At 40.9% G+C, this 25839-nt stretch overlaps 1 protein-coding gene across 1 annotated transcript; it reads right to left on the bottom strand.

The window, feature by feature from the left end:
- On the bottom strand, positions 1 to 25839 carry LOC129333549 (transmembrane protein 68-like). The gene is made up of 7 exons (XM_054985277.1): positions 25795 to 25839; positions 9905 to 10249; positions 5629 to 5793; positions 4855 to 5045; positions 4207 to 4267; positions 1809 to 1948; positions 1 to 192 (listed from the first exon to the last, which is right to left on the bottom strand). The coding sequence occupies exons 2-7, from the start codon at positions 10191 to 10193 to the stop codon at positions 88 to 90; spliced, it is 951 nt and encodes a 316-aa protein (XP_054841252.1). The 5' UTR covers positions 10194 to 10249; positions 25795 to 25839; the 3' UTR covers positions 1 to 87.

Below are 25839 nucleotides of genomic sequence, written 5' to 3'. Positions count from 1 at the left end.
TTAGTTTAAGAAGTATAAGATAATTTAATATTTAAGTTCCCATAGTTCTCTTATCAAATATCATATATATGTACTTCATTAGTTACATTATTTATCTTTGTGATAGTTCACAAAACGCTCCCAAAGAGCTCTTCTTATGCTTCCTGGTATTTTCTGATGTTTGTCCCGTAAGGCTTCTATCGCAATTTTTGTCTGTTGGGAGAGAAAACAAACATATTTAGAATAAAGCATTTACCTCCGTTTTCAGAAATTTAGGGAAGATTTATAAAGTTCCCTGTACCAACTGATATCTAGGCCTTGTCATAGACTGCCCCTTGCATGTACATGCAGCAATAGGTACCGTTCTATCTATGATTATGTGGCATGTCAGTGCAGCTTTCAAAGTCTCAGGAATAAAGTTGGTTCTGACTTCCTGGAATCTGGGCCTTTTCCTGCTGTCTCTTCTGGGCTGAGACATTATAGGATATTGACAACGTAAGCTGCTGGTATGCTGTGGCCAGAAATATTTTTAACAGTATACAAAAACAAATGGCACAAAAGATGCAAAGGAAACAAAACAGATCATGCCCCCCAATCGCCTGATAAGACTGAGCCTGCTCTGTGCCCTCGAGGAGGCACAGAATGCTTAGAACAATTTGGCAGTTAATAATACCCTGGAGTACATGGGTTGTACATGAGTAGCTTACTGTTTGCTTAAGCCCAAATTCCAATAGTTAGCAGTGTAAAGCAATTGCACTATAGCTCAAGGCTTAGTCCTCAGGAGGAACCTGTTATTCTAGTCCCAGAGTTTAGTATCTTTCATTATTGTTTACTCCACGCCTCTCCTCCCATGAGTCTTTGTGGATCCCCAATGTCGGGCTTTCACTTTTCCCCTCAACAGCAGGCGAGACTATGCACATGCTATATACAAGTATAATGGGTGCTCAGCAATTCACATAATGGTAGTGTGCACTGCCCATGATGTTTCTGATTCTCATGTCTCCATGTTGTCCTATTTTGCATATGCATGTAGCTTTGATATGTGTGAACCAGAATGTATGTTTGAGCATACTGGAGTTTTATATGCATGCAAAGTACATGTGTTTCCTCCTTTTCATACAACACGATGAATGTATGTTTTGGGAGAATTTACATGTGGTTGGATGTAACATCTGAAAAGAGCCCTTTATCCCAGATATACCCATACTTTCTCAAACCTATATTCCAGGTATATCCCACATCCATCCAATGCTATAAGAGGCTTATAAAGTCACTAATTAAAAATAAATACATTAATTAATACATTAATATTACTTAATAAACATTAATAAATCAAAAAGTCATTTAAACATAGTGCATCTCTTGCAAAGTGAGCCCTATGCTTGGACTTCTGTACCAGTTCTGTTATTTGATTAAGCACTCATTCAGCTGATCCTAAGGACTACTATGTATATACCAAGCATTATAAAGTCCCAAGCTCAGAGCCTGTTCAACAATTTGAGCAAACTGTGCAGCAATCATGTTACTTTCTGGATACTTGCCCCTCTTGCACTATGTTACCTGACATGGTCCTTCAGAGCTTTGGTTGATATTCATGTCACAGAAACCTTGCCTGCCCTGGGTTCTGCTACTTGTCACTAGCCCCAGCTGACAGACAGCTGGCTTTCTCTGAATACCCAAAACGGATTGTTTTCATTTGGATTCAAATGACCATGACACAAACTTAGCTTTGTAAATCATTCCCAGTACAATACAGACTAGGTTTATATTGGGTGTGACTGACAGGCAATTTGTTGGGAGCATTAGCCTTTAAGCATTGAAATACTTACTTTTTCAGCCAATTCTTCAGCAGTTATACTTGGGTCATAAGGAATGGGTTCTCCAATATGTGTCCGAAGTTTAACTGGAATTAGTCCATATGATGGAAAGAATATACATCGTGTTTTTTCAAAAAGCCATCTCATCGGCCCTGTATATTAAGGTAAGATTGGGATAATATTAAAACATCAAACATTATCTGAGGCTTGCAAGGAGCCAAGAGAGGTACCACATGCAGCTTGCCTTCAGCTGAATAAAGAACATTTAAAAATGAAAATGCAAGAGAAGAAAGCTACTGGATGCACATCTGCGGGTAGAAAATCCATGAAAAGTCATGAACACTTTGAGTAGGTTACCAGAGCATAGCATCTTTGCTAGAGTGACAGACTAGAATCTGGGAAAACCAAGTTTGAATTCCCAGTCTTCCCTGGAAGTTTGCCGGGTGACTTTAGTCTCTCCATCTAACCTATCTCACAAAGTTGTTTGTGAGGATGAAATGAAGAACCATGTTCTAAGCCACTTTGAGTCTCTAGGAGGGAGAAAATTAGGATATAAATATCGAAATACCTATTATTTATCTTGGCTGTAATTTAAAAGCTTCAACTCTGTATTGGATCTGTCAGACTATGGCATCCCAGTTATCTAGAGTTCGTCTTCCGCCTTCTGCAAGAAGCACAAAGTTTCTTGATTCCAAAAGGTTTATTGAAAGACAATGCTCAGGATACAAGTAGCCATATTCCAAGAACTATAAAGGCCTTGGCTGAACGAAAGCTTTGTTGAGAATGACAAACAAAATGAAAGTAACCACACTTCAAACACCCCTTCCCAGCCTCCCCCCTTAGTCCTGTCTAGAAGGCCTGGGAAGGCGAGGACGTCAAGGTCAGCCGGAACGGGCTGATAAGAATTCTTCGCTCCCATGGAAAGAGGTGGCCTGGGCAGCACCTGGGCCTGGAGGGAGAGAACTAAACAACTACAGATTATAACACGAGAACATGGTGTAGCTTTGGCTTGAGAACTGACCAGCAAACTGACACTCTGACAGAATCCTTGCTAATGCTATGTCCTTGTAAAAACTTATGACATTGTTTACGGAAATGTCCTTGACACTGTTTGGAAATGCCCTTGATAACTGTATGGAAATGGATACTGATTGTACTAATCTCACACTATGTAATCCTCCTTGAGTCTCAGTGAGAAAGGCAGACTCTAAATGACATAAACAAACAAACAAACAGAGTTCCATGCACAGAATATAGTCCTAGCATATATGCACAGAACATTTTCTTTCATTGAAAACAAACAAAATTGAGGAGGTGCACTTTTTTAAAAGAAATAATGAACATTCATCCCTGGTCTCTAGAAAAGTGTAGAACAAAATTCATCATAAGTATATTTATTTACTCAACTTGCAGTATAAATATGAAAGCAGACAACTTCTATGCAGATAAACTGGATTTTTACATTTAAAAACTGGGGGAAGTAAAGTTGAAACCAAACCAACACACAAATCAAATTAAAACATTGAGGAACAAAGATATAAGAAAAAAACAAATCTGCTCTTAGAAACCAATAATCAGAACAAACGAAATAGAATTTAATGGGGGGAAATCTATAATCTTCTGAACCACAAAACCATAAAAGACCAAATGCATTTAAACATATTGTCTTTGTCAGTGTTCTCATCACAAAGTGTATACACACAACTGTTCTTCTATAAAAGATACGCAAATATATTAAATTTAATTTAATTTATTACATTTATATTCCGCCCTCCCCGCATCCGCAGGCTCATAGCCTAATAATTCTATTAAATATCAGAAGGTAAAATGTCTTGGTAAAGACTAGTTTAGAATTTTCCAGGTAATAGTAACTCAAATAAGTTATGGAAAAAGAGATATATGTCCAGGCTTACAAGAACCTCATGTGTTTATCGCAAGTCTCTGGAAGATCTGCCTATTATTAAAAAGCAGCTGCTATCATCTACATCTAACAGGTTGTGGTTCCTGAAAAATCCCAAAGGACAACTGATCTTAGCTCCCATATGTAGGGCTGCCAGTTTCCTTCTAGGGGTAAGAGATCCCTTGTCCCTGGTTCCTGTTTCACTGCCATTCCTGTGGCCAACTAGAGAAAAATAATGGGATGAAAAAGATGTCAGCGATGGTATCACATCACTTCTGGGGGGAACCCAGAAGTGACATCATTCCTCTCCAGAACTCACCAGAAATTCTATGGTTTCCCCCAGAAGTGACATCATGCCATCACTGATGGCATTCCCCCATGTTCCCCCCAATTCCTACCTAATATGTGTTTTCTTGTGAAAAAATCCCACTGAATTAAATAGAGTTTAAAAGTATGCATAGAATGCAGTATAAATAATTGCTTATTAAGAATATATCAAATGTAACTTACATATATTTCCATATGTCTGGTATCCTTCCCGGATGTTTTGTGTAAACATAGGTATGATTGGCTAAAAAAAATGAAATAAATGAAATTATGAAGACTTAGTTAAACATCTGGTTGTGTAAATCAGTGAAATGCTATGTTGGCATGTTTTAAATGAAGGTCTTATTGGAAAATGCTCCAGATTATAAGATTGTCAACAAATTCATTTTTACTGAGCCACTTTGAGACGAAGGTAGTAAGAAGAACATTTAGGGGATGGTAATGTGGTAAACCATGTGGACTAGGATCACTGCTGCAATGCAACATGGAATTGTCTCATTTGCTTTTGACCTTGCCAAATAAACATCAGTTGAGGTGCAAATTTGCCTTGTTGCTGATTGCTGCCCTTGAAGGATCACTGAACCTATTATAATCCTGAAATTCGCCAGTATTTTGAAATTTGTATTATTGCTAGGAATGAAGTATGAGTGAAATGTGATGTTCTTTACCTTGAATAAGTATAGATATGAATTCGATTGCTTCTTATCAGGTAAACGGCACCAAATTATCCTACTAAATGAAATAAATTCCTTATGGTAGGAGAAATAATTATATCTAGCCAGCTTACAATCTAAGAAGGGACAAAGGGACAGTCAAGGAGAAATCACTCACCACTTTTGTATCTATAGCTACTTGAGCAAATCCTTTACGGTTCCCCCAGATCATTTTGTAAGTGTTATCTCCATAGTTTTGCTCTCGAAGTCCACCTGGTGCAATACCCACCAGATGGCCTTTCTTTAGCTTTTCAATACATTCTTCTCTTGATTTACAAAGACAAATGATGTTCCTAATCAGTTTTGTGACTGAAAAAAGGGGACCAGGAGAAACATGGAAAATGATTATTGTGCATGTACTTTTAAATAATAGATAGCATGTGTGTTATGTAAAACTGTTGTCCTCACTTTAGTTTTAATGAATTGGTGAGGCCTTTGCAGGAAAGTATCAGCATGTGTGTTATACCATTCTCCTTCCCCCGCCTTAGTTTTCCCCTTCTTTTACAGGCTTTCCCTCATACCCCCAGACTTAAGGTCCAGAGGGTAAATTAGGTAGTTGTTAATTTCCTGCATTGTGCGGGGGGGGGGGGGGCTTGATGATTCTGTGCTTCTACTCCCATTGGGGAAAAATTGTCTTGGACAAAGGGCTGTCACAAAGAGTTTGATTTAAGCAACTGCCTCCCCTTGAATGTCTGACCCCTTCAGATCTCCTTCCCCATTAAATACATACTATAGTGCAGTATATACACAATAACACTTGAGTGTCTCTTTTAAAAATGTATTCATTGTTGTTTCATTTGGTATAAAATATGTTTGATTTTCTAGTGAAACCTGGTGGAACCAGTCTAGTCTGATCTAGTCTAGTAACAAAAGATATAGAATTCTTTTTTACATGGGAGATGATGAAGGCAATGATCTATCACACTGTAGCAGAATCTTCCTGTGGTGATGAAGAATAAGTATACAAAAAACACATAATCTATAGGCAAGGCTCCATGGTAATAGATAATAAGTCCTGGGCCTTCTGGTATATTTTCAATTCCACAGACCTCATAACCTGTGAACGAGATGACATAATAGCTTCAGTATTGTTTCATATAGACACAGATCTCATCCTTATCTACATTTCTTAAAACAAGATGATTGCATAAGGTGGGCAAATGAACAGTGGGTATGACGGGAAAAACTTTCCATGTTGTTTTCTTAAAAAACTTTTAAAGCTATTGAGGTACTAGTCAAGCAATTTCTTGACTATGTGTCTATAATAATCTCTGTACCTATTAATACATTAATCAGCCATCCATTTATTATCCCTTAATTTTCATCCCTCCTTACCCTGGGAACTCAGGGCAGCATATATGCTTCACTCCATTTTGTCCTAGGTTAAACTGAGGGAATGACAACGCTGGGGGGGCGGGGAGATCATGATTCTATAGCAGAAATCCTGAGAGATTAGACGCATGAAGGTGCTTCTGCTTGTTGCAGAGCAGCGTAGTGTGTGTAGCAGAGAGTGTGAAGGTGAGTTCAAAGTATATGCAGAGAAACAGACTCCCACTTGGAGCCAGATTTAAGCTTTAGAAAAGAAATATGAGTCCTTTATTTAAGGCACTCCTGGGGATAGGAATGAATCACAGAATCATAGAGTTGGAAGGGGCCATACAGACCATCTAGTCCAACCCCGTGCCCAGTGCAGGATCAGCCTAAAGCATCTCTGACAAGTATTCATCCAGCCTCTTCTTGAAAACTGCCAGTGAGGGGGAGCTCACCACCTCCCTAGGCAGCTGATTCCACTTTTGAACTACTCTGACTGTGAAAAAGTTTTTCCTAATATCCAGCCGGTACCTTTGTGCATGTAGTTTTAGCCCATTGCTTCGCGTCCTACCCTCTGCTGCCAACTGGAACAGCTCTTTGCCCTCCTCCAAATGACAGCCTTTCATTTGGAGGAGGGCAAAGAGCTGTTCCAGTAGGCAGCAGAGGGTAGGACGCGAAGCAATGGGCTAAAACTACATGCACAAAGGTACCGGCTGGATGCAGTAGGGATGGCTTGTCCTACCCTCATGGCTGCAACATGAAAAAGAGAGCAAGAAGAGAGGTATGCAAGGCAGAAGGAAGGATGTCCTGAGAATACCAATCTACTCTTCAAAGGATAATAGAAAGGAAAGAGGCACTAGCCTTGACTTTATTGTGTCTCCCCTCTCCTATAAGCTAAGACTAAGGGACAGCCTAAAGCACTTCACTTCTTACTGCCAGGTCCCCCAGTGGGAGAGGTGGATTCCCCACTCCCAGCCTCTGCCCCCCGCTACCATTCACCTGGCCAGTGGGGGGGAAAGGCCTGGGGAATGGGCCCAGGAGGCAAAAAACTTCCCAGGCCAGCACACTCCTGCCAGCTGTGAGACATCACTTCCTCAAGTGACATCCTTGTGTCTAGTGGCAGGCATGCTTCCGTGCTTCACAGAGGCCCAAGAAGATTATAAAGGTAAGTGCCAGGTTCCCTCCCCACCTGCTGGGAGGGTAAGAGGACTTGGCAAACCTAATTCTTACACTGCTAAACAAGGAACACTCAGTGAAAAAGCCTGCAAGCAGAAAAGAAACGTGGAACTGGGGGAGAAGTTAATCAAAATTGGCAATGACTGTTGATTATTTATTTACCCTTCAATCTGTGCCTGACCAAAACATAACAAGATAAAGGTGTTAAGTATGGAGTTCTTCAATAGGGTCTGATGGTTTATTTTATAACCCAACCTGCAGGTATTTTTATTTTAGATTTGACATGAACCTTCCTGATATGATCTTTCCTGATGCAATTATATGGTCTTGCTCTTTGTACAAAGCTTGTCCATCTGAAGCTTCTTCATAGCATGCTTTTGATTGATGTACAGGCCTGGCTGTCCCATTAGGTAGATCTACGGAATTGTCTAGGGCACCAGAGTGGTGAATGGGGGATGCCAGGGGCAATAAGTGGAAATCCTGAGCAGCACCCCCAGCCCCAGTGCTGCTGCTTGGTTTCATGACCTGGGGGCCAGGGCCTGCTTACCTGGGATACCTTCTCCCACTTCACCCCAACCCCTACCCCATTAAGAAGGCACGGAGAAAAGAGCAGGCAGCATCCAGCTCTGCCCCCGCCAGTTTCCCCACCCACCCAGTGTATAGAGTAACAGCAGGTGCTTCTTGCTTGCCAGGGTCCCAGATTAGTGGTTGGGGCATGTCTGGGTCTGTGAACTAAGGTTGCCATGCCATGCTAGGTAACTAGTGGAAGCTTTGAAAATGGGGGCCATGGGGCACGATGTCATGTATGCTGCGACATCACATCTAGTAACTCTAGAAATCACTGGAAACTTTTAGGTAAAACCATAGTTTCCAGTGATTCCAAGAACTACCCAACATCACTTCTGGGTTTCCCCCAGAAGTGACATCACAGTGCACATGATACCGACTTAATTTTTTCTTTCTCACCTCCACTGTGAGCAGAGGTGGGCAACAAGTGCTGCCTCCTACTGTAGCATGAGGCCTGGCAGCCCTACTGTGATCATCAGCTTGGACACAGTGGCTCAGGGGATGCCTAGGTCTGTGTGCACCCAGTTCAGGTTCAGCAACTTTGGGGTGTGCCTGAATTTGGTGTGGCAGCTTAAGGAGCACCTAGGGCTTGTGCACCTGGCTCATTGTGTGGCAGCTCAGCTTAGGGTATGGAGGTTCTGTGCACACCCAGGCTATTGGGGTGGTGGTGCTTGGGTGGCAGGCAAGGTACTCAGCTAGCTGCTAGCAGAGGGTGCTGAAAAATGTTTGGCTGGTCTTGTTCATATACTAGAGTGTCCCTCCCTGTTTATCTTTTCATTTTATGAAGGCAAATCTGTGTTGTTGCCTTGCTGCTGCTAGTGTTTTTAATTATTAGGAATTTCGGGATACTTTCCCACCCTATGAGATTCCATCTTATTGAAAAAAAATCAATAAAAATGCACACTAAACTTGTGTTCTCTAACCTAGATTCAAAATATTAAATTCATGATTCCTTAAATTGAATAGAATTCTATTCCTTAAATTGAATAGAATTCTTTAAATTCTATTCAAGTGTCAAATATAATTTATCAAATAAGTTTCTCAGATCATGATCAAATCACATTGAATTACTTGTAATAAAATAAGATGATTGCTGGATTCTCATTGTCTTTCTGAAGAGAAGGGGTACTGTATCACAAAGAGTTCTTTCACAATACTTGAAGGTCAAACAAGATGAGATGTTGGCAGAAAAATCTTCCAGAAACATTTCCCCAGGGATGCATCTGACAAAGAGAACTGTGTTTCTTGAAAGCTTATGCTACAGTAAAGTTGGTTAAAGGTACTACTGGACTCTTTACTATTTTGCTACTACAGACTAACACGGCTAACTCCTCTGGATCTATGCAGCAGGAAGAAGGAATTGGTGGAAATTTACCTATCCTTTCCATTAGTGGAAAATTTTGTCTAGACCCAACCTACTGTGTGCCCCACTGGAGGTGTGTGTATGTGTGCGTGTGTGCATGAGCATGAGAAGGGCCCCTTTCCTCCATGTCTGAGCCCTAACACAATCTGCAGATGATATTTGTGAATTGAAAACATGCTCAGAAGATCTTTCCATGGAAATCTTTTAAAGCTAAACAAGATAAAATGCCAGGATCTCATACTACCTGTGCTTCATGTTGTCTAATGACAGTCCTAGAATTGATTATGTTCTGTTTCAGCAGTTCTTCAACTCTGTATTGAATCCTTGCTAATGCTACGTCTTTGATCCAGTGGAGTTAGCCGTGTTAGTCTGTAGTAGCAAAATCAAAAAGAGTCCAGTAGCACCTTTAAGACTAACCAATTTTATTGTAGCATAAGCTTTCGAGAATCGCAGTTCTCTTCGTCAGATGCATGCATGCCCTCCATGCCCTCCATGCATCTGACGAAGAGAACTGTGATTCTCAAAAGCTTATGCTACAATAAAATTGGTTAGTCTTAAAGGTGCTATGTCTTTGTAAACTGTATTTATTTATCCTATGGCATTGTCTATGGAAATGTCCTTGACACTGTATGGAAATGTCTTTGATACTGATTGTACTAATTTCATACTATGTAATCTGCCTTGAGTCTTAGTGAGAAAGGCAGACTATAAATGACATAAATAAAGGACAAAGAAAGAAATTAATGCTTACCGTGCAACAACTTTCCTAGGATAGTCCCAACAGATGCCACCAAATATCTTGGTCTGTTCCATTCTTTTCTTAAAACATCTTCTGGCAGGTTATATATTTTTTTATAAGCGTAATAGAAAATTTGATTTAAATAGATCAGAAACAGTGAAAAAAAATTGGGATAATTGAGTATTATTACAGTCACTAACAGTATCAAGGTATATGTCATATAATCTTGATAACCTTTCAAAGTATGAGTCAGGCAAGTTGTAAATTTCTGCCCTAGGGTACAGTTTATGATCTCCATCATCTTTGGAGTAAATGGCACAAACCAAGTAAAATCCCATTCATCGAGTCACTTCTGACCTGGAAAAATAAAGATAATTCATTGTTAAGAGGCCTTCTATTGCATTAATAAGGCGATTCTGGCAAGAAAAGGAGGGAAGCAAGCTCCCTGTGATACTCCTTTGTGGCCTATGTCTGAGGCCAGGCCAGGCTTCTCCTTCCTGTGGTGTTCTTTCCAGGTGGAAAGAACTGAAGCTATGTTACTCTTCAAGCAATTCAAATATTCCATCACATTTTAGAATGACTAAGAAATTAGGAGAGGAAAATGCAAAAAAATGCTGACTTGGGCTGTTATGACTCATTGAATCCCATGGGTCAACCCAAGTAAATTAGAGCTAATCCACATGTTACAAATTCTTTGTATGTTCTGGAAGCTGACTGTGTGTTGGCCAAATTCAAATCAAGATCATAAGGTTTCCAGGTCCCTAGGGGCCCCAACTGGAGTGTGTGTGTGTGTGTATGTGTGTGTGTGTGTGTGTCACAGGGGGACACTTAACTTGCTTGCATGAGCTCTGGAGTTCCCTGCATTGCACCAGCAATGATATTATTCCTGGCACAACGTGGAAGTAATGGGTCACCCTGGGGGCTGATGGAGTGAAAATCATCCTTAAGCACTAAATTTTCATTCAATCGGTCCCCAGTGCAACCCATTATTTCCGAGTCACACTACAAATGACATCATTGCTGTTGCGATGTGGGTGTGTATGTGGGCGCTTTGAAGCATGTAGGAACACGCTTTGACCCTGCCACTACATGCCATCATCTTTTTCCCAGCCAACTGGGTGAGAGGTGTCGGGGGGTGGAGGCTAGGGTGGGGTATTCCCTGCCCCTTCTGGGGGACTGGCAAGCCTAATCATGGAACATGAGGATAGGACTAAGCCTTCTTTTCACACTATTTCCCCTGAAAAGCCATTATTTTGCCCCATTGGGGAAACTTGTATTTATTCCATCAATATATGAAAGTTTCCCCAATGGGGAAATGTCCTTTGAGCTGTTTCATGTTTGGAAAACCGTGCAGGAGTGAAAGCTTAAATTTTAGGAATTAAGTCCTGAGCTTAGAACTCCCAGTACGTTTGATCCAACAGGAAAAGGATGAACACAGGGGTGGCCATGAGGGCTCTGTCATTTGTGAATTGGCCCTGACTGGACATATTTGAGGGGGGGGGGGTGCGCAATCACTCTAGATGCTGATATCACTAAGGCAATTTTATGCTGCATCACAACAATGACCCATTTAGGATACAGTTACAGAAGAGTCATAATCATTTCCTTTGTCATGTCTGATCCCACAGTGATCAGAGGACAGAGGACAGAACCATTCTCCAAGCTTATTACAAGTCAGTTAGAGTGATGGGCTGCAACCTAGGAGAGCTGTGTTCAGATCCCCCTCAGCCCTAAAGCTCATTGTGTGTGACCTTGAGCCATTTATTCTCAAGTTAACTTGCTTCATAGACTGGTTGTACAAATAAAATATGGAGGAAAATACGTATGCCCCCGCATCTCCTGGGGGGCCAAATCAGACATGTGTACAGAAAGATCAAGGTAGAAATGCATAACACAAGCAAAACTGTCAGCATAGCTAGCATTTTGTAGCCCAATAAAAATCTGATCCTGGAAAGTGACATGAACTGGTTGTTTTTCAGGACAAGAAAGAAAAATTTCCTTCACTTCAGCAAAAATTTGTTTCATAGATTGGTCCAATTTTTGAACTTGCTCTGTTATTTGATCTCTCAATGCAACCATCTATTCATTTCTCAAGGGAGTCCATTTTGCTCCCCAGGTTCTTCCCCAACTCCTCCACCTTAACAGCTATTTGCTGGAAATACTTCTGAAATTGTTCCATTTCTGGAAAATCCAGAGATCCATGTTGGGTTTTTTTGTGGTGGCAGTCATTATCTATAAATATTCTGTAGATGCCAGAGGGTGCCCAAAGGTGGCAGCATGCATCTAAAAATCCATAACCAGAAAGTTTATCTCTTTCGCTATGGCAACCATATAGCTTTCGCTTTTAATTTAGTACTGTTATCATAGAACCAGGCTCAAGGTCGAATCTTCTAGAGTCTCTTATCTCCTTTAGTCAAAACAGCAGAAATTCTACTACTTCACTGTTTAAAAAAATGAGCAATACTTTTAATCTCAAATGTACTTTTCCCCAGAATAAGGAACTTGCAAATCTTTGCCTTTAATTCAAAGTTTAGACTTTTTACTTTCTAGGTCCATAAATCTTCCAAGAAGTTGGAAAAAGATTTATTCAAATGTCTTTTTGTAGCCTCCTAAAAAAAGGCTCTCTCACCAAAGGAAATTATCTCATTGTTTTGGAGAAAATCTCTCTTCATTGTTAAAGTAGTTATTCTCTTCTAAAATCAAGAAATGAGGAAAGCTTAATGTCTATTAATAGGCTATAGCACAGCTTTGAGCAGAGTTGGATTTCCCTGATTCCAACTGCTTAAGGCAGGGACCGGACTGCCGAGACCTCCGCCCTCTGCAATGAACTCCCCCACAGAAACAATCTTAGGAATGCATATAGGGGAAAACTCACTATCTGTCCTTTGATCCCGGCAGATTAGCTGGGAACCTCTCCCACTACAGGCAATAGCTGTGCTGTCTCTCAGCTCTCGCTGGGATGTCTGCTTTCCTTGCCCTCCTCGCTGGAAGGTCAAGATCTTAGAGAACAAACTAGATTCTCATGACATGGAAAAACAAATGGATAATTTTGCTCTATTAGAAATGCGAAAAAAAGAATTTTCTTTGAGGTTTAGATCCATTCAAGAAGAGGATGGCGAGGACATCACAGACAAAATGACTACGGCCTTGGCTGTGTTTTTGGATTGGGATCAGGAAGTAATGTGAATGGAAATTGACAAAGTATACAGAATTAACTCTAAATTTGCTAAAACAAGGGAGGTCCCAAGGGATGTACTGGTTTATTTTCTAAGAAGAAAGGTGAAGGAACAAATTTTACAACAGCATTATAACACAAAATTAACAATTGGTGGTGCCCAGATTATTGTTCTAAAAGAAATTCCTGTGCGATTTTTGTGCAAATGGAAGGAAGGAAGCTTTTTGGTGGAAAAATTAAAACAGAAAAATATTGCTTTTCATTGGGATACTCCAGAGGGTGTGATTTTTTACATTTCAAAAACAAAGATTTAGGCTGAACTCAGTTCATAAAGCCAGAGACTTTCTGGAAAAATACAAACATTTGGATGACATTCTGTCAGAAAGTTCAACAGAGGCATCAACAGGACAACAATTGGAATAGAGCAAGAAGTAGGAAATGAAGGCTACCAGTCTTATTTAACTCCACCTTTTCTACTTTCTCATAATTATTTCTTTGATTTTTTGCCTCCCATTTTATGAACCTTAAGAATCTGATGGCAATATGGATTACAAAAGTTTAACATGGAACATTAATGGGGCAAACAGCCCAAAAAAGGAAGAAAATATTTCACTATTTGAAGAACCTAAAATATGATATGATTTGTTTGCAAGAAACCCATGTTAGAAAAAAGATACATTTTTTTTACCTCTAAGGTATTAGGTGAAGAATTTATAGCAGCAGATACTAAAAAGAAAAATGGAATTGTTTTGTATATCAAACCACATTTAAAGCCCAAATTGATACTGAGCGATGTGCATGGAAGATATGTGGTGGTGGAAGTTGATATACAGGGGTCTAAAACATTGGTGGTGGGTCTCTACGCTCCAAATATTCTCAGTTGGGTTTTACAAAAAAATTGGGGAATGATTAACAGATTTATCATATGAAAACTGTTGCTTGATGGGGGACTGGAATGGAGTGATTGACCCGAAGATAGATAGGTGTTCTGAGAAACACATCAAGACGACCCAGGGTAAATTGCCCAAAGCTTTTTTTGATTTAATGGACAATTTGGGTTTGATTGATTTGTGGAGACAGAAAAATGGTAATGCAAGAGAGTATACTTTTTTTCAGAAAGGTATAGATCCTTTTCAAGAATAGATATGATTTTGACATCAAGGGACATCGCCACTAGGGTGGCTAAAATAGAGGTTTTACCCAAGACTTTCTCAGATCATAATCCTGTATCTATGATTTATAGGGGGGAAAGGGGTACCTTTCGGTGGAGATTAAATGAAGCTATTTTACAAAATGAAAGGATTATTAAAGATTGTAGAAGTAAACTAAAAGAATTCTTCAAATTAAATTTAAATAAAGGCACAGACATGAGAGTGGTCTGGGATGCAAGTAAGGCGTTTATTAGAGGTTATTTAATCCAGCATAATGCTCAACTGAAGAAAAAGAATCAAGAGAAAAAGCAACTTATTCTGGAGGAGATAAAGAGCAAAGAGGAAGAATTAAAGGGAACTCCAGGAAATACAAACACTTTACAACATATTAAGATCTTACAACAATAATTATCAATGTTCATGTCAAGAGAAATGGAAATAAAATTGAATTATGCCAAACAAAGAACATTTGAATATGCAAATAAACCAGGGAAATTATTGGCATACAAACTGAGAAAGGAGAATAACATTGAAAATACAAGAGGCTGGATGCTGTGTTAACAGATACTTCACACATACAAAAGGCATTCTATCAATATTACACAAATCTGTATGAGTTGTGACATATCAGTGGAAAAAATAGATGAATATATTAATAACCAGAAGTTACATAAGATCATGTAACAACAAAGAAAAATTATGAATGGACCTATAACAGTAAGAGATGCTATAAAAAGGAGTATGTTGGGGAAGGCACCTGGACCCGATGGACTCCCAAGCAGCTACTATAAGTGTTTTGAGGATGAACTTCTCCAGCCTTTACAAAAAATGATGAACTCTATCCTAGAGGGAGGTAAAATGCCTGATACGATGCCTGAATATAACATTTTTGCCAAAAGATGGACAAGATCAGACATTGACAAGAAATTACAGGCCAATATCATTATTAAATAATGACTATAAGTTGTTTGCAACAATATTGGCTAGAAGACTTAAAGGTATTCTCCAGATCATTATTCATGAAGACCAAAGTGGATTTCTACCAAAGAGGCAGCTGAAGGACAATATAAGAATAGAGTACTTGGAAAAACAATGAAAAACAAGCTGCTCTGATTTTTCTAGATGCTGAGAAGGCCTTTGATAATTTATATTGGAAATTTTTGTTTAAGATCTTGGAAGATATGGACTTTGGAGATAATTTTAGAAAAGTCAATTTATACATTCCAGTCAACACGAATAGTCGTTAACGGGGAGTTAACTAAACCATGTGGAATTCAAAGAGGTACAAGACAAGGTTGCCCGCTGTCACTCTTTTTATATTGAGATCTCTATTCAGGACTTCAAGCACCAGTATAAAAAGGGTGACAGCGGGCAACCCTGTCTTGTGGAGGTTTAAAGGTGAAACAGGAGATTTACAAGTTAAGAGCCTTTGCAGATGATATGGTGATGGTTTTAGAGGATCCCCTAAAGGGAACTGAAACTTTAATGTCAAAATTGAATGACTTTGATCAGTGGCAGGTTTTAAGGTAAAAAGTAGAAGTCCAAAGTGCTAACTAAAAATATGAAAATTCAAGACCAAATGAAATTGGAGAGCAAAACAGGGTTTAAAATTGAGAAAAAGGTAAATACTTGGGTATCAGTTTGTCAAATATGAATTTATGTTATTCCAAAATAATTATATTATGACCTGGAGTGAAATTAAAAGTGATACGTTAAGATGAGATAAAATTCAGTTATTGTTGTTGGGAAGAATAGCTACAATTAAAATGAATGTTTTACCTAGAATGTTATTCCTATTTCAGACAATTCCAGTATTGACAACTGAGGCATTATTTAAGCAATGGCAGCAGGATATATCAAAATTTATATAGCAAGGCAAAAAATCAAGGGGTAAATTTAAGGTTCTACAGGATGCGAAGGAAAAAGGAGGTTTGGGTCTACCAGATATGAGATTATATTTTGTGGCTGTCTGGTTTGGATGAATCCATTCGGATTTTGTTAAAAAATAGAAGACTATGGACCTCGAAGGGCACGACTTAACATTTGGGTGGTGGCATGGATACTTATGGTATGACGAGGTCAAGTTTAATGTAGAGTTTAATAATCATTATGTAAGGCATGCCATCTTGAGAGTATGGAATAAATACAAACTTAGGTTTTGTTTGAAAATACCTCTCTGGCTATCATCACAAGAAGCTCATTTTAGAAGGGAAATGGTTAATCCAACTAAATGGCTAATTTACAATGATTTTTTGGAATTTTCTCAAGGTCAAATTAAAATTAAATCAAGAGAGGATTTAGTAGCAGTATTTCTAAAATGCACAAACTTTTGTTGAGGTTTGAGACAAAAGAGCAAGTAAAAGAATGTATGATTAAATGGGCTAAAAATTGTGGACATGACATATTAATGGAGCAGTGGGAAAATATGTGGACAAGGGGGCTGAAATTTACATTAAGCTCTAGTATTAAGAAGAATTTCTATAAGATGATGTATCATTGGTATATGACTCCCAAAAAATTGGCTAGAATGTATAAGGATGCCTCAAAAGTATGTTAGAAACATGCTAATGAGAAGGGATGTTTTATTGTATGTGGTGGACATGCAAGAAAGCAAAGAGTTTTTGGTTGCAGATACAATCATCGATTCAGAAGATTTTGAAGATTAAACTTCAGCTGAAACCAGAGACTTTTCTGTTGGGAACAACGGACAGCCAGTTGGAAAGAAACTTTGGAACTTTGTTTTTATATTTGAGCACGGCAGCAAGAGTACTTTGTACACAAAAATGGAAGACTCCAACATTGCCTACAATTGAGGAATGGTGGATAAAAGGTTTGGAGTTTGCATCAATGGCAAAACTTCACTGATCAGAGAAAAGACAGTATCTACATTTTTGGTTGAATGGAAACCGTTTATAAACTTTTCACATGAAATTGATAATAATGACTTGATGATATCTAGATTTATGGATTAAAAATCATGAACATAGAAAAAGGGCTCTTATGTTTAACAGAATAAGTGAGACTTTGAAAATGATATATATTTGTTGAGGAGAAAATCGGAACTCAATTTGTAGTTTAGTGTTAGTCTTCTTTTTTTAAACTGTATTTTTCCTTTATTATTATTATTTACTTGTTTGTTATTTTATGTGTATATGTATTGTTACTGTGGTTCCTTTAGGATGGTGTATTTTTATTTTTTATGTTTATCGTTTATAGTTCTTATATTTACTGTTGATAGTTTAAATAAAGAAAATTCTTCTTGAAAAAAAAAGCCTAAAAAAAAGAAAGAAAAATTTCCTGAATATTAAAAAGAGTTTGTAATGTTTTGCCTCCATTTGGGATTCACTAAAGATGCTAAAACTTGGGGGAAATTGTGCAATATTAAAGAACACAAGAGGGAACACATAATGACTCAAGGGAGGCATGTCATTTCCCTACCCTGTTATTTCCTCTTTCCCTTCCCTGAGAGCCCCCTTTTCCTGTTTCCTTCTTTCTTATTCACATGCCCCGCTACCTTTATCTGACTGGTCTTCAGCTTTCCCTCCTTCCTTCCTCTGATAGCCTCTACCTGGGAAAACTATGGCCCTGTTACATGGCACTGGGTCCAGTTGTGTGGTGGGGCACCTCATTTCCCCCTGTATACCTTCCCCACACCATTTCCCTACTTCCTTCTCTCCTCTCTGCCCACCCACCAACCTCCCTTTTATCTGTCCTCCATCTTCATCTTTATTATTTATTTACTTCATTTATACCCCACCTTTCTCCACTACTAGGACCAAAAGTAGTTTACATCATTCTCCTCTCCTCTATTTTATCCTTTCAGCATTCTTGTGAAGTTCCTATACTCCCCGGGAGGGGGAGGGACCAGGCACTTACCTCATGCCAGCAGTGTGGTGTTTCTTCATGCGTGCGCTCTGCACGTGCACCCCCCTCAGCACCTACATGATAATGCCACTCCTAGAAGTTACATTGTTGTACCAGTTGTGTGAGTGGTCCTGCACTCCGTGTGGAGTCAATTTTTCCCATTTGGGACCAAAATAGATCCCAGACAAAGTGCATGAGCCCTCTTGTGGCTGGTGCAACAACATTACTTCCGGGAGTGACATTGTTGTGCCCGCTGGAAGTATGCATGCAGTGTGCATTCCTGGGGTGCCTTCCGATGGCAGGCAACCTCTGATTGATTGATTAGATTTTTAGCCTGCCCTCCCCGCAAGCAGGCTCAGGGTGGGTTACAATCATAAATTCCAATGGATAAAAACAATAAAATAACATCTCGGTACAAACATGAATTTCAGTATTCCAGATGGGGCACCCTTCCCCCTTTCCCTGCCCACAATACACCAAGGAAGAAAAGGGTGGAGGTGTGGGTTGGTAAAAGTCTAACTCCCCAAGCATAGGGGGGGGGAGCAGATGGACCATATAGCCTCACATCCCACTGGCAGGAGACCAGCAGGGAGGCTAATTAGATGGATCCCGTGCTGGCCTCAACCATATGCCTTGCGGAACATCTCTGTCTTACAGGCCCGCCAAAAAGATATAAGATCTTGGTGGGCCCGAGTGTCTTCCAACAGAGAGTTCCACCAGGTTGGGGCCAGAACAGAAAATGCTCTGGCCGAGGTCGAGGCCAGCCAAGCCTTCCTGGGGCCAGGGACCACCAGTAGGTGTTTACCTGCAGAGCGAAGAGCTCTCTGAGGTACATACATGGAGAGGCAGACCCTCAGGTATGCTGGTCCCAGTCCATTTATAGGTCAGAACCAGAACCTTGAACCTGATCCGGAACTCCACAGGGAGCCAATGCAGCTGCTGCAGAGTTGGAGTCACATGTGCCCTGAATGAAATTCCTGACAGGACATGAGCAGCAGCATTTTGGACCTGTTGTAGTTTCCAGGTCAGACCCAAGGGAAGCCCTGCATACAGTGAGTTACAGTAGTCTAATCTGGAGGTAACCATTGCATGGATCACCATCATTAGGTCATGGGTTGAGGGATAGGGGGCAAGCTGCTTGGCCTGCCAGAGATGGAAAAAGGCAGTTCGGGCAGCTGCCTTGACCGGGGTCTCCATTGACAAGGAGGAATATAGCATCATACCAAGGATCCTGACCGATGGAATAGGCACAAGTGGTGCCCCCTCAAATGTCGGGAGCTGGATTCCCATATCTACCTCGCCACGGCCCAAGTACAGGATCTCCGTCTTTGAGGGGTTCAACTTCAGTCTGCTCTGCTTCACCCATCCAGACACGGCCCCCAATGCTCTAATTAGGGTATTGGGAGCAGAGCCAGGCCGGCTATCCATCAACAGGTACAACTGGGTGTCATCCGCATATTGATGGCAACCCAGTCTGAAACTCTGTACCAGCTGGGCAAGAGGGCGCATGTAGAGATTAAACAACAATGGAGAAAGTAACGCCCCCTGTGGGATGCCGCACACCAAGGATTGGAGCGCTGATATCCTCTCCCTCAGCGCCACTCTCTGTCCCTGACCGTGAAGAAAAGAGAGCTTGCCCGCTCTGAGATCTTGCCTGCTCTGAAATCTTGCCCCCTCCCACTGATCACAGGTGGGTTGGTGGGCAAGGTGGCAACCCCTCAGCAGTTTTCCTGCCACCGATGGACACCTGGGAACCCTACCTCCTCCCCAACAGTGCAACATAAAGTATTTCAGAATAAAATAATCAAGAGCCAACACTCAAAACCACTGCACCCCCCAACTGAAACACCAAAGAAAATAAAGTTTAAAAAGGAACCTGAAAGGATTGCCTCTTTCTGTTACCACCCCCCACCCCACCCCACATCAGCATTCCAACATTAGGTCAACCCTCTCCCCCACCTAAACCAGGAAAACTGTAATTAAGCTGTTGATGGGTGGCCGGCCGGCCGGCCTGACTCTGCCCCTGATGTCCTAGTGAGAGCTTTGGAGGTCGTGGCTGGATGGGTAAAGCAGAGCCAGCTAATGTTGAACCCAGTAAACATGGAAGTCCTGTACTTGGGCCGGGGGTTGCCAGATTTGGGAATCTGGCTCCCGACCTTTGATGGGGCACTGTTAGCACCTGTCTCATCGATCTGGAGTCTTGGAGTGATACTGGATTCCTCCTTATCAATGGAGGGCCAGAACATGGCAGTTGCCCAGTGTGCGTTCTTCCTCTCTTGTGCTTGCCTGACTCTTGCACCATTGAAAGCTGCTTAAAATAAGTTAATTGACTAGCATAGTTGTCCCTTATATCTGCATGCAATGATACACAAAGATCTTCCAGTCATTCTCTGGTTTATCAGTGCTATATTAAAGGCACAGGAGCCTTACTGTTCCAAGAGATGTGGCAGTCCCATTCATCTGGCTTGTTTTCAGAAATCCATTCAATACATCTGTGGATTGTTTCATAGCTGTGTCTTTGGATGGGAGAAGCTGTGGCCTTTCATGGAGTTAGGGTGCCATGCTTTCTGCTATGTGTGTGTCTGTCTAGGCAGCCTAAATCTTCAGTCTGGTAGCTGGAGTGTGGCCCCCGCCCCCAGTATTATCTAGAATGGCTCCGATTGTTTCATGAGCTACCTTTCTGGCTCAAGCTACCTATTTCGCCCAGGCAATGTCAATGATGATGTAACTCATTCAGGGTGGGAGGATAAAGCCAGAAGACATCATGTCCTCCAGTACGGAACCTGCCCATTTGGTGAGATGTTTAGATATTGGGATTTTAGTTTATATAGTTGTGCCATTTAGTTTATAGGGTTTTGTATAACAGCTTTATTTCATAATGGGTATGGTTTGTGTGTGGTTTTTTTTTACTATTTTGTGCATATTTAAGGTTTGTTAAACCTTTGATTCTGCTATGTATGGGGGGTATGTCAATTTATTTATTTAATTTATTTATTTACATCATTTATAGTCCAACTTGCTCACTGAGAACTTCCATGGAACATGTGTCTGGAATTCTAAGATCCTCAGACATTTTGGAATCTAGAAGTGTCCACGAGCCTTTATGGGTGAATAATTTTAACTGGACTCCCCATTTGTGGGGTGTTGGGGCCATATTTACTTTTTCCTTCAGTAGATGGTCTGACCACAGTTCAGGCCAAATCTCCAACACTGAAACAAGACTTTCTCTCAAAGGTTCAGTGCAAAATATTAAGTCCAAGTTGTGGCCTCTTTCATGTGTAGGGCCTGTCACTATTTGAGAGAGGCCTAGGATTGCCAGGGAAGCTAAAAATTCCTGAGCTGGGCCTGACTTGAAACACTCAGCATAGACGTTGAAGTCCCCCAGGACAATAAGCGTAGGTGTCTCCAACACCATATCCACTAGCAGCTCTGCCAACTCAGAAAGGGTGCTTAATGGGGAGCTGGGCGGTCTGTAAACAAGCAGGATACCCAGTCTGTCTTTAATTCCCAGAGACAGGAAAATGCAGTCAATACCAACTATAGCTTGTACTGGAAGTCTACGGAAGTTGAAGGACTCATGGAGAATAATAGCAACCCCTCCTCCCCACTTACCATAGCAAAATTGGTATAGGACAGCATAACCAGGGGGAGTTAGATGGGGCGGACATACCACGTCATTTTCCTGTAGCCATGTCTCTGTTAGGCAAACAACATCAGTAGGGAATATAGGTAGGCAAGACAGATTCAGATTTGTTTCAGGTATAATCTCCATCTAAGCCCAGTGTATAATATAAACAAAGTCTGGTTAAAATTCCTTTTTCAGCCTTCATGTTGATAAATACCAATTCTATGAAAAATAAGATATTTTACACGATTTTATTGTGAAAGATGTTGATGGCATCATCTTACATACTAATTGCCAAGTGGCTCTAATCTGCGGATACTTATATCCATGGATCATGGCCACTTACACTAAAGTAAGTCTTTTCTACAAGCTTGGGAAATCTCTGAGATTTGCAGAAAAATCTGAAAACTATAAAAACTAGGGAATGGGGGAAACACCAAAAACACACAAACATGCTTTGCGCTTGTACAAAGACTCCAGAACAAATGTAGAACTGATTTAAAGAATATAGAAGGCATGCTCAGCTCGCCAAAACTTGGCCATCTCCAAAACATTGCCCCTTACCCTGAAGCAAAAGAGAGCCGTTTCCCAGGCACAAAATGTCTATCAACAAACCATCCCTACTAATGCACAACAACATTCAAACTCTCAGCAGACTCAAACTCCACATTTAGCAACAACAACATTGCTGAGGTGGCAGATGAAAAGAGCAGGAGTACTCCATCAGTACACCCCTTTCCTCCCCTCCGAGGTTCCATGCACGCCACTCTCCGTTACACCCCCTCTAACAGCCTCAACAGTGAAGCAGCAACAACAAGTAGCTGCAGCAGGCAAGTCCAGGGAAAGCTTTGCAAACACAGCAGGGATGGTAATGGTGGGAGGGCAGGCAGGGGAAAGCAGCACATGAGGGATCACCCCCAATCTAAATACAGGGTCCTCTGCTGTCCCCCTTACATATTAAGCAGGCAGGCAGATCTCCCCCAGTAGCACCAGTTTCAAAAGTCTGTCATCCAGAACTGCTGGAAAAAGGCAGATATGAAAACCCTTGAGCGCTGGATGAAACATGGCTGGATATTATTTATGGTTACATTCTATCTCATCTGATTACAGGTGAGTATGTGGTCTTTCATCAGCTTCAGACTACAGGATAAGGAAAGGGTATTGCTATAATAAATGCTTTTTTGTTTTTTAAAATGGTGCAGGTACCCATCTATATAGCTGCAATGGTTTATACCAATTCCCCCCTCAGGTATTGAGAGCTCTCTCTCAAAGATCCCACCAGGAAAAAAACCTGGCTATAAGCAGGGAGGGCGGAATATAAATATAATAAATTAAATTAAATTAAAATTAAATATATTCCTCTGAGAGTCCTTTTCTACTTGCTGATACTTGACGCAAGTAGATGCTAGCTTTGGTTGCGTACCTTGTATTAGTTTCCAGGGGATATACTATTCACATAGCTTGTCTGTGAGAGACCTAGCTGAGCTGACAGAGGTTGACTCAGTTTTGATGTTTGAAATCTCCAGGTTGTTAGTTAGGGTAAGGCATGCCTTCTCTGGTATAGCTCAGGACTTCTTGGCTTCCATGGAAACCATAGGATTGTCCCAAGTTTAATGAGATATACAATGCAATGAACTATGAATGTACAAAGATAACAACTCAGGTAGAATGAAAGAGAGAGCACAACATATTTGCAAGCTTATGAAGTGGCAATAATTGCAGCAAATAAATATTACATCACCTGAATGCCATTCAGCGGAGCTTTGCTGGGCTTTGGGCAGAGATCTCCCCTCCCACTCCCCCACCCCCACTCAAAGCAGATTAGGTAGAAGAAAGCATCTCATTGGCCTGCACGGACACATTTGATAGATTCTTTGATGACCAAGTCTGTCTGATCTGACCTGGATACAACATCGAAGCTGCCGCTTGCTTTGGTAATTTTCGATGGCTTTCCTGCCTGATAGTGACAAGGTTCTCGGGGTGGTGGCGTACAAATGAAATCCATGTTCTTAATGGCTAATTCAATCATGCCAGTTATCTAGTTATAATAATTAATACCTCACTCATCTGCCAAAAGTGTAGAAAATGGCCCTGTCTGGGGGAAAAAGCAAAGTCCTTCCTTAGAGAAGGATAATTTGGTTAACTGTAGACCAGGATCTAATTCCCCTTTAAGGTTGCAAAGTGACTGAGTGATCTGTGGCAGATCAGCTTCAGGTGTATCTGAATGATGCACCTTCCCTTGGCCCTATTCAACTGGGCTTCTGTCCTAATTTCCAACAGTGACAGCTTTATTAGCACTACTAGATGATATGTGTTTACAAATAGGTAAGGGGATTTCTTCCTTGCTGACAATGTTCAATCTATCGGCAGTTGGGATGCCATCCTCCAGGAGGGGCCTGGAGATGTCCTGGAAATACAAGTGATCTCCAGATGATAGAGAGTACTTCCCCTGGAGAAAATGGTTGCTTTGGAGGATGGACTAAATGGTGTTAGCCGCCACTGAGGTCCTTCCCCACCCTAAACCCCGCCCTCCCCTGGCTCCACACAGCAGATCTCTAGGAATGTTCCAATCTGGAGTTGGCAACTCTAATTGGCAGTCTTTGATAAGGTTCACCATGACATCTTTTTAAATCAGTTAGAGCATAGTTTTGAGAATATAGGTACTATTTTTCATTGGCTTTACTTTTTCCTATTGGACTTATGGCAGTGAGTTTCCACCAGAAAGCTGGAGTCATCTATATGGGATCTGGAGAATATAGATTTGTCTTTACTATATACTTTGTTGTCATTGGGCCAGGTTAAAAATTGAGGTGTGCCCCTGGATCCATCCTTGCTATTAGAAAAATGGGGAAGGATCAAGCCTACAATACTGTATAATAGTGACTTACAATACAATGAACATTCATTTCACACAATACAATGAGCATTCATTTCACACAGTGCTATATAAATATGGTCAGGAGGAGCATGAGTGTCTATTCCATTTAACATGGAAGTCTCAGTATGTTGACTTTGAAGTGGTCCATACTCAAGGCCAACTCACTGCCCAAGTGACCCAAGTTACCACTTGGGCAGTAGAAATTGAGGAGGGCAGCACTGCAGAGAGGCAACGAGCGTGGCTGGCACTCATTATCCTATCCTGGACCTGCCTTGCCATTGCACAACTTGGGAAAATGTGAGCTGCAGCAGCACTAACAGTGCTGCTTGGGTTTGCCTTTCTTCTAGCTGCTAGCGACCACGGGTAGGGAGACGATGGATTCCTGTTGTCTCTCCAACCCATGCCACTCAGAAAGAAGGTAGCATCCAGCAGGCTTGCTTTCCTTCCAGCCACTGCTGGTACAGGTCAGAGAGGCAGTGGTCAGTAACTTCCTGACTCACAACTTTGCCTTCCTCCCAGCTGCAGGCAGCACTACTGGATTTGACAAAATGATCAAGCCAGTTAATTTATGAGTTAAATAACATTGGCCTCAGTCAGATCTCTGAAGACCAGTTACATATTCATAATCAAATTTACACAGTTCTAAATCCCTCGGAGTCAATGGGCTTGGAAGGGATTTGGCAGTCTGTCCCTCTCTAAAAAACTATATAATCCGAAAATATATTTGGAAGTTAAAGTTGTCCTGAATAAAGCTGCAATTGGTTCAGTCACTTACAGTCATTTCTAGTAAATATGTAACAGAGAATATAAGAATATAAATTATTTATTTACTTCATTTATACCCCCCTTTCTCCCCAATGGGAACCCATAATTTACCTTTCCTCTATTTTATCCTCACAACAACCTTGTGAGGTAGGTTAGGCTGTGATTGTGACTGGCCCAAAGTCTCCCACTGAACTTCCATGGCAGAGTGGGGATTTGAACCATAGTTTCCCAGATCCTAACCACTACACCACACAGGCTCTGCAATTAGTATGATCTAGAGCAACAAATACAAATATTTACACATACTCCCAATATTCAGCTTCTACTGTTTATAGCTATCTCTTCTTTTCTTATAAACATTTGAAACATGTATAAAATTAATAGCCCAGTCTTATCATCCTAACAAAAGTCTACTAACCCCTTCCCATATCCCCATGCCATTACCTCTTTCCTGTGGCAGGTACTGTAAAGGTTTTGATTCTAGCTTCA

Source organism: Eublepharis macularius, chromosome 7 (assembly GCF_028583425.1).
Source record: "Eublepharis macularius isolate TG4126 chromosome 7, MPM_Emac_v1.0, whole genome shotgun sequence".
NCBI classification, from domain to species: domain Eukaryota; kingdom Metazoa; phylum Chordata; class Lepidosauria; order Squamata; family Eublepharidae; genus Eublepharis; species Eublepharis macularius.
Note: the sequence above shows the minus strand (reverse complement) of the source record. Positions and strands in the feature narration are given on the sequence as shown.